The sequence below is a fragment of the Balaenoptera physalus genome (genome assembly GCF_965194825.1).
Source record: "Balaenoptera physalus genome assembly, chromosome: 9".
NCBI lineage: Eukaryota > Metazoa > Chordata > Mammalia > Artiodactyla > Balaenopteridae > Balaenoptera > Balaenoptera physalus.
The window spans coordinates 8,076,590-8,094,185 of NC_138888.1; the positions used below are offsets into that span (position 1 = coordinate 8,076,590).

General features: G+C 47.2%; 1 protein-coding gene and 1 pseudogene across 3 annotated transcripts in view; both read left to right on the forward strand.

Annotated features, from left to right (window-relative positions):
- The window catches only part of LOC309667378 (coiled-coil domain-containing protein 86 pseudogene), a 307,112-nt pseudogene that overhangs the window by 33,164 nt on the left and 256,352 nt on the right, over positions 1-17,596 (forward strand). The gene's annotated exons all lie outside the window — the stretch shown is intronic.
- SOD2 (superoxide dismutase 2) overlaps positions 1-17,596 on the forward strand; it is a 36,037-nt gene that overhangs the window by 15,427 nt on the left and 3,014 nt on the right. The window contains exons 1-4 of one of the 2 annotated variants that reach the window (XM_082475637.1): positions 9,645-9,794; positions 10,211-10,413; positions 13,606-13,722; positions 15,290-15,469. In XM_082475637.1, coding sequence (XP_082331763.1) covers positions 9,772-9,794; positions 10,211-10,413; positions 13,606-13,722; positions 15,290-15,469 — 523 coding nt within the window. In that variant the 5' untranslated portion in view covers positions 9,645-9,771. Of the gene's footprint in view, positions 1-9,644; positions 9,795-10,210; positions 10,414-13,605; positions 13,723-15,289; positions 15,470-17,596 lie in introns of those variants that run through there. The other variant, XM_082475638.1, reaches the window with a different exon arrangement.

The following is a 17,596-nucleotide window of genomic DNA, read 5'->3' on the forward strand; positions in this document are numbered from 1 at the left end:
GCCTAATTGAAAATCTGGTTTTGTTGTGCCGGTTAGATGTCTTACATTTCATCCCTAGCTGGGCTGGCCTCACTGCGGAATGAGTCTAATTCCTGGGTCCTCAGCCAGCTGGCACTGCCATCCTCCTCTGGACTTCCATGACTCAGCCACTGTGACTGACTATGTGGAGACTGCAGGCAGAGGGGGAGAAAGACTCTCACCGTCTTCCTGTCCTGCGTGCCAGTACGTCAGAAGGACCCCCGCTGGTAAATGTTGCTGTACCACTGACTGCCCGTGAGCCCCCCGAGGATATGCTGTGTGGAGTGGATGGAATAGGCTGGCTTCTGGACACACAAGTCCAACTAGTGGGATTAACTGTTTTTTTGGTCTGGAAAGACCTAATGGGTCCACCCCTAATGGCACTCAACATAGCGTGGGGTGACAGATCTGTACTGTGACTGCTGACCCCTGGCTAGGCCACCAGAATGTTTCTTTTATTTACTTGTTTATTTTCTTGGCTGTGCCATGCAGCAGAATGTTTCTTTTGAAGCCAGGCCTTCCCCTCCCCATGGAGGTGGCTCTGGGTTTGGGAGAACCAGGGGTGGCCTTACCTTCCTTATAACTGGACAGGATACTGCTGCCATTGACTCCCTTTCCATTGACCCAGTAAGCGCTTGGCTCCAGAATTTGCCCACATCCTGGCAAATGACTGTTCTGAGCATACTAGGTATCTTACCCTTGATACTCCTTGGCTGCTGCTGTCTGTATTGTATTGTGGTATCTGGTTACAGTGTCCCCTACATACCTGACCCCAGGGATGTCGCGGAAGGGGAGTGGACCAAGATCATAAGGGCCATGCAGGGTACGGAGGGGTGGAGCGTGTGGCCAGGCCACTCAGGATGGCTGTTCTCTTGCTCTCGTCCATCCCCTGCTCGACTAGGGCCTGCTTCACCTACACCTACTCACATGACTGACCTTCCTACTACTAGCCCCAGGCCCCAGCTGGTGATTATTCTTATCAAAGGGGTGGTGAGGGGCTTGCCCCTCTGCTGGTTTCACTGGTAACTAATGAGCCCACCTGAAGTCAGTTCCCCTATAACTGGTAATCTCCCCTTCCTCCTGGGAGTGAAGGCTGCCTCCATGTCCTGCCGAACACCGTGGGGTGTTGCTCCAGGACCTTGCTTCCCTCCCCCTTCCATTAAACCATTGATGTCAAGAAAGAAAGAGAGAGGGAGGGAGGGGGAGAGAGAGAGAGGGAGAGAGAGAGAGAGAAAGAAAAAGAAAGGAAGGAAAGAAGGAGAAAGAAAGGAAAGAAAGAACGAAAGGGAAAGAGAAAGAAAATCTGGTTCACTGTCCTGTTTTCCCACTTTGCCCAATGCCCCAATGTTTTGCTCACAGCTGCTCAAATAATGCCTCCCAAAGCACATTAGTAATTTTTCACAACTGTCTTTACCCTGTTGATTGAGAAGCTTGTGGGTGATGATGTATGTTTTTCTTTTTTTGCAGGTACACACATTCTTTCCCAGATTGTTGTCATCATTCAGCCTAACTTTGCTCCAATTTATAGGTTTTCTCCAACTATGTTTTCCTTAGTAACAGTTACTAAAAACTTCTTTAATCTCCCAGAAGTTATTTGTCTTGCTACTAATTGTAAGCTCATCAGACCAAGCTTCAGGCCAGGACTGTATTGAGGCTGAGAAGACTTGAACACGGAAGGGCTGGGGTAGCATCCCATGCAACGGGCCAGCTGTGCCTAGTGCATCACCCACCTGGCGCCTGGACCTCTCTGATCTCCTTCTGAGTCCTTGGTCCCTCATTCTATTCCTCAACCTTGCTTTCTGTGATCTGTCATCTCTTTGCCGACTAACTCACTTGGTTTGACGTTTTTGTTAATAGTTTTACCTCTAGGACAGTGGTTCTCAACTGGGATGACTTGGCACCCAAGAAACATTTGGCCACGCTTGAGGCATTTTTGTTGTCACGAGTGGAGGGGGGTGAGGGCTACCGGCATCTAGTGTGGAGTGGCCGGGCGGCAGGTGAATAGCCTGCAATACGCAGGACAGCCCTCACAGCGGGAGAGTTATCTGGTCCAAAGTGTCAGCAGCGCTGAGGTTGAGGTTGAACCCCCTGCTCTCTAGGTTCTGGCCTTTGACCCCAGTCTCCAGTCTGTGAGTGGCCTCAGGCCTTCCTGTCAGCACCCCCAGACACCACTGTCCTTCCTGGGTGACAGGCTCCGCAGGACTGACAGAGCTCCCGAGGGTGAGCACGATGGCTCGTCCCACAGCCGAGCTCGTAGCAGGCTTAGCGCCCAGAGGGCAGTCCAGGCAGGGTTGTTTGGTGAGCAGCAGTAGAACGTGGAGTTGAAAGCACTGATTGAAATCCATTCTCAGCTGCCCTCCGGCTCAGTTCATAGCGGCAGCTGCTACTGAAAGCAAGATTATGAAATCCCCGAAGCCTGGACCAGAGGTGGAGAGGCTCTTGTTCTGGGCGGGCTGGGCAGATTTGGCAGCTTTTCCCATCAGGAAATACAGAAGAGGGACTGAGGAGAAATAAGAGCTGCCTCGGGCTTTAACAGAGTGTTGGGCTTGACCCTTCCGAGTTTTGCTCCCCCCTCACGCCCTTGGAGAAAGGGGGTCAGGGGGTGTATGCAGCTTGTTCATTGAGGGTGAACTTGGACACCAGAGCCCACTTTTCTTTCTTTTTTGGCCATGCCGCTTGGCATGTGGGATCTTAGTTCCCTGACCAGCAATTGAACCGTGCCCCCTGCAGTGGAAGCCTGGAGTCCTAACCACTGGACCGCCAGGGAAGTCCGCAGAGCCCACTCTTCGTCACCACGTTTCTGAAGGTGTGGGCACCAGCTGGTCTTAAAGGGAGCGTGGTGAGGAAGCATGAACCAGACCGCCCTGGGCGCTGCACGACTGGTCAAGGGAGCATTCACCCGGAACAGGGGCCGGGGGCCAAACAGAGGCATGGTCCAGCCCGGGCAGGGGCAGTGGGTCTGTGGCAGAGAGCCAGTCGGGCTGAGGCTGAAACAGACATGTCTCCTTTACGAAAACTCACCATACATGGGGACCGTTAAAATGGAGTTGAGTCAGGCCAAGAGAGACCGCACTTCTTCTCCCTCAGCCCCTTGTGGTTGGAGCTGGCGTCGCTAGGACCTGGGGCCAGATGACACCTAGGTGGGAGCCCGCTGAGAAGGGCCATCCCTCCAGAGTGCAGACTCCCCTTCCTCCCCCTGCAGGTGGGTGCAGCCAGCCTCTGAAGGAGAGGGGAGGGCCAGCGGGAGTCCCAGGTGGGAAGGAGACCCTGTGATTGCCATGATAAACTCCACAGTGGCTGACATTTTGAGAACCAGATTGGATTACAGAAACTACTGACCTGCTGTATTAGTTTGCTTGGGTTGCCATAGCAAAACACCACAGACCGGGTGGCTTAAACAACAGAGATTTATTTCCTCACAATTCTGGAGGCTGGGAGTCTGAGATCAAGGTGTTGGCAGAGTTGGTTTCTTCTCAGGTCTCTCGCCTTGGCTTGTAGATGGCCTCCTGCTTGCTGTGTCTTCACGTGGCCTGTGTGTGTCTGTGTCCTTATCCCCTTTGTGTAAGGACACCAGTCACACTAGTTTAGGGCTCACCCCAGTGCTCTCATTTTACCTTAACTACCTTTTTAAAGGCTCTGTCTCCATAAGTTTGTTTTCTAAGCCTGTGAGTCTGATTCTGTTTTGTAAGTTCATTTGTATCATTTTTTAGATTCCACATATAAGTGATATCATATGATATTTGTCTTTCTCTGTCTGACTTACTTCACTTAGTATGGTGGGGCAGGGAGGGATAGGCTGGGAGTTTGGGGTTAACATAAACACACTACTATATATAAAATAGATAACCGACAAGGACCTACTGTGTAGCACAGGGAACTCTACTCGATATTCTGTAATAACCTATATGGGAAAAGAATCTGAAAAAGAATGGATAAATGTATATGTATAACTGAATCACTTTGCTGTACACCTGAAAGTAACACAACATTGTACATCAACTATACTCCAATATAAAATAAAAATTAAATTAAAAATAAATTAAAAAAAATAAAAAAGTGCCTGATACAAAAAAAAAGGCTCTGTCTCCAAATACAGCCACATTCTAAGGTACTGGAGGTTAGGACTTCAACACATGAATATGGGGGGGGGACACAATACAGCCCATGATAACTGAATTAAATTCTAAACTGGTCTGGGATACAACTAAGATATCTGCTCAAGGGGGACCGGAGTGTTCGGGGCGCATGTGGAGAGCAGGAGATCTGCTGGTCTGTGCGTCACTGAGGGGCTACTCTTCAAACGCAATAAAAGAGTAACTGATCAGCCTTCTTTCATAATCAGCCAGAGCACCTTATACCAACGAAAAGCTGACTAGTTCCTTAAACTAAATTAATATTCTTAAGGTTAAAAATACCTATAGGCTTATTGTACATGATTTTATCCAATTACCCACCAAAGGGCCAGTGCAGATGTAAGCCAGCACCAGAGTAAGGTGATGCAGGCCAGGATGGGGAGAGTGCTGGGACAGGCCTGAGGTGGGACCCAGTGTCCATACTGTTCTCCGTGGACCAAGTTCTGGCATGAACCTCCGTGGTATGTGGGGCCATGCATCCTGCACACCTCCTCTGGTCCCTCAGAGTGGACCTCAGGGTGGGGATGCAGCCCCTGGCATGTGCTGGCCAGAAGACGTAGCTGGCCTGAGCTCCTTATGCTTGGTCATTGCCCTCAGTGGTCGGTGTCAATTCATCTTGGGTAGCTCTTGAGAGTTCTTCTTAGAACTGTGCCCATGAATTCAACCTCACTCCATGATAAATCCTGGGCTATTAATCGGAATTCTGTGGTATAATGACTAACAAATCTCCCCACCCCTTACACAGAAGGCATTGCCCATGTTGTGTTTTACCTGGTGTGATGGTTAATTTAAGGTGTCAACTTGGAGGATGTTTTGGATGAGATTAACATTTAAGTCAGTCAATTTCTGGGTAAAGTAGATTGTCCTCTCAAATGTGGGTGGGCCTCATCCAATCAGTTGAAGGCCTAAATAGAACAAAAACTGACCTCCCTCAAGCGAGAGGGATTCTCCATCAGATTGCCTTCACACTGGCTGCACCACTGGCTCTCCTGAGTCTCCAGCCTGCCGGGCCTCACTACAGATTTTGGACGTGCCAGCCTCCATAATTGCATGAGCCAATTCCTTATGATACATCTTTCTCTTGATATATATACACCCAACCTAGTCGTTCTGTTTCTCTGGAGAACCCTGACTGACGCCTGGAGTGGTGATGATGGTGGGTTGTTCATTCCCCTAAAGGGGCAGACATTGCCTCGTTTTTATGGAGGGATCTTATGGAGGCATTTCCTGGACTCTAAATATGAGACCATCTTTCTTTTCACCCTTCCTCCATTCTGTTCTGGTTTCTCAGGTTCATGGCCTGCCAGTCTAATTCTCTCCATAGACGAGGGTGGGAAAGTCAGTCAGGTGGGATGGTGCCAAGGGAAGCTCCAGGAGGCAGGGTCTTCCCTGAGGCTAAGAAGCAAATGTGATTGAAGGGGCAAATGACCCAAGGGAGAACAGAGGACCAGTTCAAGCCTCAGGGCCAAGAGCTAGGACCTGAATCATTTGCAAGAGATGAGGCCGGAGATCAATCAGGAGTTGAGAAGACAGGAATAAGCTGGGAAACAGCATAGGAGGGGGAAGTTTCAAACACTGAGCTGCAAACAAGACAGGGTTGAGTTCAACTTTATTGGGTGCAAGGGATGTGGCAGAGGGTGTGGCAGCTGTTTAAAGGCACAGTGATGTCAGTGTTAATAGAGCAGTCCATTCGAAGCCCAGCTCTACTACCTACTGGCTCTGTGTGTGACCTTGGTCAAGTCACTATCTTTGTGCGAAAGAGGAATAATGAGCCACTCTACAGAGATGCTGTGTGAATTAAGAGATGATGTGGCGCATTAGAGCCCGTACCCAGCACACACTGAGGATCTACGCAGTTACGGCCGTTCCCTTCGCCCTTTGTGGGTACGATCAACTGACCACCCGTCTTGTTCAATAAAACACTTCTATTCTGAGCCAAGCTTCCCCTTTCCGTTCTAGTAGTTAATGTGTTCTTTGAGGATGCAATCTAATTATAATTAGCCCGATGATGTGGGGAAAAAGCTCACTTTGAAGCCTTTGTTAATGATACTATATCTCTACCATCATTTTCTCTTTTAGCCTAGATCACTGAGTTCATTTTAGCAATTTAAGTACTACTCTTGGTCCTATTAGCAATCCCAGTTACGCAAAGGGAAAGTTGGTACGGCAGTTCTCACTTAGATTCCTGCCTGGATAAGATTTGTGATACAAGGGGTGAAAAGGAAAAGAGAGAGAGAAAAAAGAGAGAATGTAGCTAAAGTCATTCCATAAGTGGTCAGAGTTCATAACCAAGCATGTGAAAATATGTCTTGTAGAAGGATATGTGGCAGAGACTATTTTTCAATCCACTATTCATTTTCCCTTTAGTTAAGGAATTCCACATTTTTTTTTCTTTTTTTAAAAAATTAACTATTTTTTGGCTGCGTTGGGTCTTCGTAGCTGCGCGCGGGCTTTCTCTAGTTGTGGTGAGCGGGGACTACTCTTCGTTGCAGTGTACGGGCTTCTCATTGCGGTGGCTTCTCTTGTTGTGGAGCACGGGCTCTAGGCACGCGGGCTTCAGTAGTTGTGGCTCACGGGCTTCAGTAGTTGTGGCTCGCAGGCTCTAGAGCACAGGCTTAGTAGTTGTGGTGCACGGGCTCAGTTGCTCCACAGCATGTGGGATCTTCCCGGACCAGGGCTTGAACCCATGTCCCCTGCATTGGCAGGCGGATTCTTAACCACTGTGCTACCAGGGAAGTCCTCCACATTTTTTCAGACTGGAAATGTCCACAGCTAAATGACTATGTTTTCCAGCCTCCTCTGTAGTTAGGTGCAGCCTTCTACCTAAATTCTGATTGGAATTTGTTGGGTGAATCTACTACAAAGGATCCTTAAAAGGGAGACAGCTGAGGCCCACCTTTTGTCCTTCCCTCTTCATGGAAAGAAGGTGAGATGGCTGGTGCTCTAGAAGCTTTAATGGATCATGAGGCAACCCTGAGGACAGAGGAACCTGGTTCCTTGATGACTTCATGGCACTGTCATCCCAGCCCTGGACTACCTACTCCAGATCTCTTTTACATGAGGGAATACACTCTTCTGTGTTTGAGACACTGCAGCTGGATCTGTTATTAGGATACGAATGCAATTAATAACTGGCTCAAAATGAATTCCTCTCGACCCACATGTTTCCTCCTCCAGCCAATGTGTTGATCCAGACTGTGGTGGGTCTGAAGGTGGGTGTGAAGTAGTCTTGGGAAGTTTATTGAAGGGAAATCCATAATTATGGTGCCCTGATGTGGCAGATGACATCCTGAGCTGGCCAGAGGAATTTGGGACAGACTCCAGTCAACAGTAATTTAACACCTTGGGCCAACTGAATGAGTACTTTTTATAGTGGTCAACTATAAAAGAAAAAGAGGCCTGTTTACTGAGTGTAAGAAATTTCTCATTACCTCCTGTAACCCCCAAACCCTTGGTCTCAATCCTGGTTACTCCTGCAATTGGGGTCGTCTTCTGGAAGGATGTAGCTGATGAGAGATACGATGTTAGAGACACTTTTACTTGACTGCTAATGTCACTTCCCCACACCCGATCTTTGTTGCTTGCTCAAAAGGGCATGTGGGGGGAGCGTGGTAAATTTAAATCTCAAAGTATCATCATTAGTACAAACAAGAAGTACATCGATGCGGCCTGACTGGGCTCAGTCTCCTAATAGTGATATTTTGTTCTCACTGGAACAAGCCCTTTTATTGGTGACTGACCTGTCACTGAATTCTGTCGTTCCATCCTTCAAAATGCTTTCCTTCCAGTTCCCACAGCTATTACCCTAAAACCAGCTCTTAGAACCTCATGCTAGGATTCATGCAACAGTTTTCTAACTAGCCTGCCCCTCAAATCAACGCCAGACTTGCTCGCCTGAAAAACTGCTTTCAATGTGCCTCACTTCAGCTAAAGTGCTTTTCAGTTTCCTGTTACCAATCCCATGTTTGAGTTTTAAGGACATCCATCAGCTGGTCCCAACTGGAATTTCCCCCTGCATCTGGTGACATGCTCTTACATTCACCTGACTGTCAGCAAGCCCCGCCCTTTCTGGGAAGCCCTGCTCCGTGGTTCCCCTTTCTGTCCTCCTGGTCCTCCCAAAGCCTAGTCATCCTTGGGACAGGGGTGGGGTGAGGGTTGTGAAGGGGGTGGAGGAAAGTAACTGAAACTCTATTCGGCACCTATTATCTGCTTCCTTTCATATTATTCTTTATTATTATTCTTTATTTCTTTATTTATTTATTTTTGGCTGTGTTGGGTCTTCGTTTCTGTGCGAGGGCTTTCTCCAGTTGCGGCAAGCGGGGGCTACTCTTCATCGCGGTGCGCGGGCCTCTCACTATCGCGGCCTCTCTTGTTGCGGAGCACAGGCTCCAGACGCGCAGGCTCAGTAATTGTGGCTCACGGGTCTAGTTGCTCCGCGGCATGTGGGATCTTCCCAGACCAGGGCTCGAACCCGTGTCCCCTGCATTACCAGGCAGATTCTCAACCACTGCGCCACCAGGGAAGCCCCCCTTTCATATTAGTCTATTCAGTAAAGGCCCAACTCAGGCCAGTAACAGTGTAAAGCTTTCCTAACTTCTTTACAGGGAGGATTTACACAATTCAGGATTGTTTTGTTAATTGTTGAGAAAGCATTTGGTACTTACAGCTCATTAGATATAGGACACTGCAGGAAGGAATCCTCTGTTGTACTTCTTTTATATTCTCCCAACAAGCACTCAAAACTTGACTGCTAAGGCCTGGTGATCAAGAAAGTATGAACTTTGGTTTCTAATCCTGACTCTTTCACTTATTAACGGTGTGACCAGGGCAACGTGCTCATCAAGCTCCTTGAGCTCATTAACCGTCACCTGGAATCAACAATGCCTCTCCTGGGGTGAAATAAAGATAAATGTATGTAAACCCTGCAGCGCAGTCCCTGACACGTCGTGAGTGCACGGTAACACTATTATCAGGCCTGGCGGAGGTCCCAAGGTCAGTTCACTGGGAAAGAAAGGTCACTCCGGGCAGTGGTTGGAGGGACACTGGCCCTACACCATACCAGCGCCAGGGCCCGCCTTCCTGGGGGGACCTCACAGGCCCGCTGGGGCGCTCCGAGGCCGCTCAGGGAAATACGAGTCTTTCCTCCGCGAGTGGGGGGGAGGTCCCCGGACCCCGAGGCTGCGGCGACTCCACTCCCGACAATTCCCTCGCACGCAGGCGCAAGCTGAGTCTCCACCTGCGGGCAGCGCTGGGCGGTGCCTTCGCGGGGCGGAGTCTGGGGCCGTACCATCTCACACGGCGTGGGGACGGCGGCCTTTCCTTTGGCGATACGCCCAGAAGCGCGCAGGGGGGCACCGCGGTTCGTCTGGCCGCTGGGGAAAGTGCCGGGTCTCCCTTCCTCGCGTTCCCTGGGCCCAGAGCGCGGGCGCGGGGCCCTTCGCCCCCTGTGCCCCCGAGTTGGAAGCGGCGAGCGCATGGGGCGGGGTCGAGGCGGGCGCAGGGGGCGGGGCCTCGGGGGGCGGCCGTGTACTTGCTGCGAAGCCCGCAGCTCGAGACCATCTTCGGCTGTCAGCGCGGCGGTGCGGTTCGAGCTCCAAGAGGCCCGCGGGCGGCGTCCACCATGTTGTGCCGGGCGGCGTGCAGGTGAGGCGCCGGGCGGCGGGCGCAGCGGGAACGCGGCCCCGGCCCCACGGGCGAAGAGGCGCGGCGGTGGCCTCGGCGGGTCGGCGCGGTGGCCGCCGCTGCCCCCCACCGCCTCCCGCTCTGCCTCCCCTCTTGCGCCAGCCCCGCGGGGTCCGGGGCACCTTCGGTGACGCGGCGTCACAGGGCGTGGCGAGAGGCCGGGCCTGAGGGCAGGTGTCCGCCGAGCGCGTCCAGGTGCCGCCGAGGTGCTGGACCGCAGCGTTAGTTTAATGGTAAAGACTGGACGGCGAGGGGGCCAACGACTGGAAGGCCCCCCAGGGGCGCGGGTCCTTCTAGCCGGGTCTGTGGAGCCGCGCACGCGGGTTAACGGTTTCTGCCCGCGTCATTCGATCGGGCTGTGTTTGCTGTTTTTCCAGCACGAGCAGGAAGCTGGTGCCGGCCCTGGGGGCTCTGGGCTCCCGGCGGAAGCACAGCCTCCCCGACCTGCCGTACGACTATGGAGCCCTGGAGCCCCACATCAACGCGCAGATCATGCAGCTGCATCACAGCAAGCACCACGCGGCCTACGTGAACAACCTGAACATCGCCGAGGAGAAATATCGGGATGCGCTGGAGAAGGGTGGGTGCCGGGCGGCCGGACTTCGAGAAACCGGTTACAGGGAACCGTGGCGGCGAGGCGGGTCTGCGTAAACCCCCACCCCTGCTTTCAGTAGAATCGCTGCACCTGTTCGCGCGTTGACTTAGGGAGCAGAATTCACAAGGAGAAGAGCCGTTTCGGGGGGGAACTGAGACAGGCTTGTATTTATTTGCTAATCTTTGGAATTCAGTGAAAATATAATATGGAGTTGGTATTTGTTTTTTAAAGGAGCTCAGGTGACAAAACCAGTCGTGCGTGGACTTTTTTTGTGTTTTGCATCTGGGGGGCGCGTATGGGAGTACTAAGTCTTAACTTTTCTATACAAAATAGCATTACACTTTCAATCTGTTAGTTAATGTTAGTAATGTTAGTGGTTTGCACAAGGGAAATAATTGACAGGCGTGTTTCCAGGCTATATGTATGGCTGAAGCTGCCCAGTTAAAAGTGTATTTTTTTTCTTAAATATGTTTTTATCTAATTCAGTCCTGTGAAATAGTTGAGTGAATTTTAGACTGTGACATCTTGTTGAGTGGGGACATCTAGTGGAAAAATGTAGTATTTCAGTCTGGTTGTGTGTGAGGTAATAGGTAAACAAAAAGAAGAGGAAGTTACCACATTCTGGAAGATTTACTTGTGATCATCAGAGGGACCGCAAATACGGTAAAGGAAAAGGTTCTGAGTACGGGAAGAGGTTCTGTGATTTAGGAAAAAACAAATGCGGGAAGAATGTGGTAATGGGGAGAGGCTGGGATAAATCCCAGTTGTGAAACTGTTTCCTGCATGACAACATCTGACATCCGTGAACCCTTCTCTTCAATATTTTTAAAACAGCTTAATTTCAGTCCTTTTCTTGTGCAATCAAAGCTTTGCTTGTTTAATGAAAGCCAATGGAAAAAAAGCTTTACTATATTATATTGTACTGTATTGCCTATAAGTTAATGAGTGTCTGTAGAGCTTTCCTTTATTTAAAAAATTATATTTGAAAAATCATTAAGGAGTTAAATTTTCATGTTTGAAAATTTGGGAAAAAAGAGTGTAAGGAAAATAACATCATCAATCTTATCGCATTTAAGTACGTAAATACTTTTCAAACAAAAGTACTTAACTTTTATTGTATTCAACAGAGAAAATTGTCTGTGAAGCCAGTGAAAATGTTGAGCTTCAGAAAAGTGTTCTTAAAAGCAGATATTAACCCCCCCAAATTTCTATTAAAATTTAAAAAATGATTAAGTAAACTTTAAGAGATTGTGATTAAACTAGTTCTCAAGAAACATGTTTCTTTCCCATTAGAAATATTTAGTTACTGTTGACTTATTAAAAAACAATATAAAGCCTACATTTATTTTTTGGGTGATTCTCCAAGAAAAATCCGTAAGGGAAACACTGATCTGTCAGAAAGTTATTTTATAAACATAACAACGATAACAAAAGTTGACATCTTAAACAGAACTCTCAAAGATTATCTGTGTATTCAGATATCATTGGTCCTCTCCGCCTTTCTGAATTGCTAAAAACTGGAGGTTTTATTGTTTCAGAAAGCGACATTTCTTACGTGTGTTCTTGGCGTGTGTCCCAACAACAGAAATAGGGAACTTCTATTGCTATTATGTAAGCTCCCCAAGGGCAGAGATCTCAGTGGTTCTCTGTGCCCTTCACTTTGCCTCTTGGTATCTTGTGAGTCATAAGAACTTAATACTTACTGAATAAGGGAATTCCATTTTTCCTAATAGTTCCGTAAGTCTGTAGCTTCTTGAAGGCATCAAGAAAAATATTTTATTTTGCCTCCATGTTTAGCAAGGTAGAAAAAACAGCTTCAAATATGACATTCTTTTTAAGTATAGAGGTCAGAATTTTCTTTCCGTGAAACTCCATTCAGCATTCATGAGTGCCTGCTACACGTGAGGCAGTCTGTTGGGCCTCGGGGACACGGCAGTGCACAAAAGTCCTTGTCCTCGCTGGAGCTTTCCTCCTAGCGGAGACACGTGAACAAGTCAATATGGAGTGTGCCGGGGCTGAAGTCCTATCGAGAAAAACAAAGTAGGGGAAGTGGTCTGGGAGCGGGGCGGGGATTGTGCATCTTACATCGTGGTTAGAGAAGCCTTCAGTGGAGACTTGAAGGAGAAATGGAGGCGTGAACCATGAGACTGTCTCCGGGAAGTGTTCCAGCAAAGGCCTCAGTGGTCAGTGGAGCATGCCAGGCCTGTCGTCCAAGTGCCAGGAGGCCGTGGTGGCCGGAGCTGGGCCAGCGAGGAGGCGCAGAGGGTCGGATGATGTGCACCTCTGTACCCGATCGTAAGGACTTGGGGTTCACTCTGAGAAGAGCAGCCTGCAGAGGGCTTTGACCAGACGTGTGCCATGATCAGTTGGGGGTCTAGAGGAGCCCTCTGGCCACTGTGTGGAGAATAGACTGTAGGGGCAGGAGTGGAAGCGGGAGACCAGTGAGAGACAGGGGCACGAGTGCGGGGCGGAGGTGCTGCCGGTGGCACCACGGGCAGGAAGAAGGGGTGCGGTTGTGGGTGCTTTCCGGAGCTGGCTTTGCTGGTGGGTGTGCTGGTGGGCTGACGTGGGGTGCGAGAGGACTAGCATGAAAAATAACCGTGTCGTCAAAGATGTCCTGAGAAAACAGCTGGCGCTTACTGAGGTGGGGAAGGCCTTTGCATGAGTAAGTTTGGGGTTGAAGATCAGGGGTTCAGTTTTGAACAAGTTGAGTTTTTTGTTAATGTAACATTGAAGTATTTCCCAGTGGATGGTTGTCTATCTAGAAAATGAGAGTTGAACATTTTCCATGTAGTCTGTATATGGCACCATCTATTTTATAGCATTCCACTATTTTCTGTCTTTGTTCTCTTTCTTATTTCATTTATTGAAATCTTTTCTACCCAAGAAAGCCGAGTTCTTTGAAGCCCAGGAGTGAATTTTCTACTAGCTTTGCCACCCCTGCTGGCTTCTCACTAGTTGTTTGGTACAGTATTAATTGAACTGAAAATCCATTGGGACAAATATTTTGGGGAAGGTTTCTTTTTGGGTAGAGTCTTGAAATTGTGAAATTTTGGGACCCATAGGGATGTTACAATGGTCCAATCATCTGACGTTTTACAAAGAAAAAAAAATAGTGTATAGAATGGTCAAAAAAGTAAGAATGAAAAAAAATGTGTTTTTATTTTAACCTTTCAGGTGATGTTACAGCTCAGGTAGCTCTACAGCCTGCAATAAAGTTCAACGGTGGAGGCCATATCAATCATAGCATTTTCTGGACAAATCTGAGCCCTAACGGTGGTGGAGAACCCGAAGGTTGGTTTAGATTGGTGCAACCTTAGCTACGTTTTGTGCACGATAGGAATGACTTGATTTTCTTAAGTTACCTTAATTCTCCCTGAGGTATCATAATGGCATGTCTTTCACAGCAAGCAGTACAACGAAGTTGTAATTTTCAAAGGGGCACATGCAAGAGTGGAGAATACATTCAGGGAATTATATCGTCAGACTTTATACACACACACAATATCACATACAGTGTCATCTTTCGGTTGAAATGTACTGTACGTTAGGGAAAGACTGAGAAACTTCGTTTTTAGAAAAGATGAACTTTCACTTACTAGCTCTAGGCCCTGGGGCAAGATGTTAGCTATTCTGCACCTTACTTTCTTCATCTATATGATATGGGGATAATAATAGGGTTGTTTTAAAAATTAAATAAGTTATTATAGAATAGTGCCTTTTGCTATTGTTTTACTACTCTTCCTAACTGATAAAAAAGTCAGTTGTCCCAGAAAATTAGGTTTTCCAGGACAATTGCAGGTAACAAGGGAGTACAGAGCTGATGATCTTGTTCACTCTGCTTGTTTACTTGACCTCCTATGTAGCACGCAGAGACCCAGAGCTTTAATTGTCCTCCCCACCCCAGGGAAGGTATGGGGTGTAAATATAGCTCTCCTCCTTTGTTTCTGCTCTTCTGGCAAGTACCTTAAGTTCCTGTGGCATTTTTTTGTTTTTAATCATGTTCTAGAAGGCATCTTGTGCACTTGAAATAAGCAATTTCATTTGGAAGTAAAGATGAATGGAGGAATAAGTATGGGAAGCTGGACAATTTATTTTTTCTGAGTTAGGTCTTCAGACCGTGACTTAATACTTTTGAGGTGTTGTGAGTTACCAGAATACCAGATACGCCTGTATTCAGCCAACAGGTTTTGGTACTCTGCCATTTTGTGTTATCTGGTACCACTTTATTCCATGATTTGTGCTTATAACAGTTGATTACTTTTAAGCCAATAAAGTAAGAGAAGTGATATTTTGGGCCTAGTTGATTTAGTTGATGTGCTCAGTCTCGAATTGTATTCTGTATTGCTACAGAATAAAAAGGGTGATAACTCGTAAAGTGTACCCTTAGTTCACTAATAGGCAACATCACTCGTTTTAAAATGATACGATTGAGATAGGAAAGATCTAGGCTGCCTTGGAGAAGAAGCAAATCTCACCCGTAATATTTTATTCCCAAATTGAAACATAGAGTAGGTAGGGTAGAAGTCAACGTAAAATCTTCTGTTGAGGGGAAAAAAGAAAGCTAATGAAAAATACTATTTCTTTCCTTGTGGAAACGGCACTGTGAGTGAAGAAATCCCTCTAACATGTTTCAGCAACAAACACGTAAATTAAAATTGTGAGGTGTTATGACCCTGGTGTCAGGACAGGAATAACACTGTGTTTTGTAGGCTCACTGGGTCATGTAGTGTTTTCCGTGTGTTTCTAGTTGTGTCTGGGGCCATTTGACAAGAATATTGGGATATATATAATAAAATATTTTATTGTAATTGTTGCCATATGTTCATTTGTGGGTGGTTTTTGGTTTTTTTTTTAATAGGGGAGTTGCTGGAAGCCATCAAACGTGACTTTGGTTCCTTCAAGAACTTTAAGGAGAAGTTGACCGCCGTATCCGTTGGTGTCCAAGGCTCAGGCTGGGGTTGGCTCGGTTTCAATAAGGAACAGGGACGCTTACAGATTGCTGCTTGTTCTAACCAGGATCCCCTGCAAGGAACAACAGGTTAGGCTTAAGAATTATTACACGTTTATTCGGGAGAGATGGTTCACTAGAAAGCATTTACCGTGAAATACGGAAGACTAGCAGTGTTTAAACCTACGCTGAGCATGTACTAAATTGAACAGATCTTAGTAGATGATACCCAGAGTCTTGTGGGAGCAAAAATCTTTCCAAGTCCTTGATATTTTATAAAATGAGCACATGTGGTTTTACAGATATGTTAACAAAACATGTTTTAAACATAAACTCTGCTTCATTTGACAGAGAATTCGTATCAGCCTACATAATAATTATATGCACTAGAATAAAAAAAGTAAAATTAGATAAACATCATGAAGGAGGAAAAGACACATAGGCTGGGTCTGACTTCAGAGCTCGGACTCTCAACCCCTCTGCTGAGCACCTGTGGTCAAACTGGGACCAGAGCTCAGGTTTCCAGACATGTACTTTCCTGAGGATTTTTTGGCGTAGGAAAAGATTGGGCTTAGGAGCTGCAGGCTGGGTTCACCAAATCCTTTTTTATGTTGAGCCAGATGGAAGTAGAAGCTATTTAAGAAATAGTCATAAGGATCCAGCAGTTTGCTGGAACTCTGATGTGAGGTGATACCTTAGCATCAATCAGCAGTAGGTCTCAGCCATATTTTCTACCTCCACACATGTCAGGAGACTTGCTTACGTGACTCACTAACCTGGATATGTTCAGATTTAGCCAGAATCTAAACAGCTCTTTAGGGAAAGTGAGATGCCACAGAATTTGGAAAAGCAACCAAAGATGTGTGAGCCCTGAGCGCTCTCAGAGTCAGGTACCTGACCGAGGAGGCTGTGACTGGCAGGTGAGTCCTAGCGACCCCTTCTCTCCTGCTTGAAGAAAGCCCATTGGAATAAAGATAAATGAAAGTTATGGCGATTTATTTAGGGGGAAAATCATGTATAAATTTTGTTCCCTTCATTCTGAGTTATTAGTGACGCACCTCACAATTGATTTAGACATGCTGGTTGATGCTTGTTTTCCTAGAGGAGTGCTTTCAGTTGGAGAGGTTTCTTCTTTTCCTTCCTCCCTTCCTTCCTTCCTTCCTTCCTTCCTTCCTTCCTTCCTTCCTTCCTTCCTTCCTTCCTTCCTTCCTTTCCTTCCTTCCTTTCCTTCCTTCCTTTCCTTCCTTTCTTCTCTTTCCTTTCTTCTCTTTCCTTTCTTTCTTTCGTCTTCGTTTCTGTGCGAGGGCTTTCTCCAGTTGTGGCAAGCAGAGGCCACTCTTCATCGCGGTGCGCGGGCCTCTCACTATCGCGGCCTCTCGTTGCGGAGCACAGGCTCCAGACACGCAGGCTCAGTAGTTGTGGCTCACGGGCCTAGTTGCTCCGCGCCATGTGGGATCTTCCCAGACCAGGGCTCGAACCCGTGTCCCCAGCATTGGCAGGCAGATGCTCTGCCACTGCGCCACCAGGGAAACCCTGGAGAGGTTTCTTAAATGAATGTTTTATAACTACGTCTTCACTTACACTTTTCAGAAACTAAATAATGTATCTTTTTCTTAAGCCTTACTCAGTTTTCCTTGTTAACTTAATTTTTATTATGTCTCATAAACGTTTTTATTTATTTATTTATTTATTTGAAGTCGAGTTGATTTACAGTGTTGTGTTAATTTCTGCCCTACAGCAAGGTGACTCAGCTGTACATATGTATAATCGTAAACGCTTTGTATTCTCTGTGACTAACATCGGCCCAGGGGAGCAGAGCAGGGTTTCCATAGACTCCCGCAAATGCTCAGCACCTTCGGAAGGTCCTCAGCCACACCCACAAGGAGAACACACCCTTCCTGAGACCCCTAGGGAGGACCACTCTGGAGAACTGGCTCTTGGATAAATCTGTTGATATTTTAAGAATAGCTGTTAAAATACTGTGGTTAGTTGATTTTCCCAAGTCTGTTTTAACTAGTTTTACTATTTATCACATTTTCTGCCAAAGAGTAAAGTTTAAAATCTTTTTCTAGGATATTTATTCTTATGCAGATTTCCTGTTTACATAAGAAACTGAAGAGTGGATGAGAATGTTGTGAAGGGTAGTTTTGTGTGCACAGGATGATTAAAGTTTAAAGCGAGAAGATGCCGCGTTTTAGAGTGAAATTCATAGTTTCT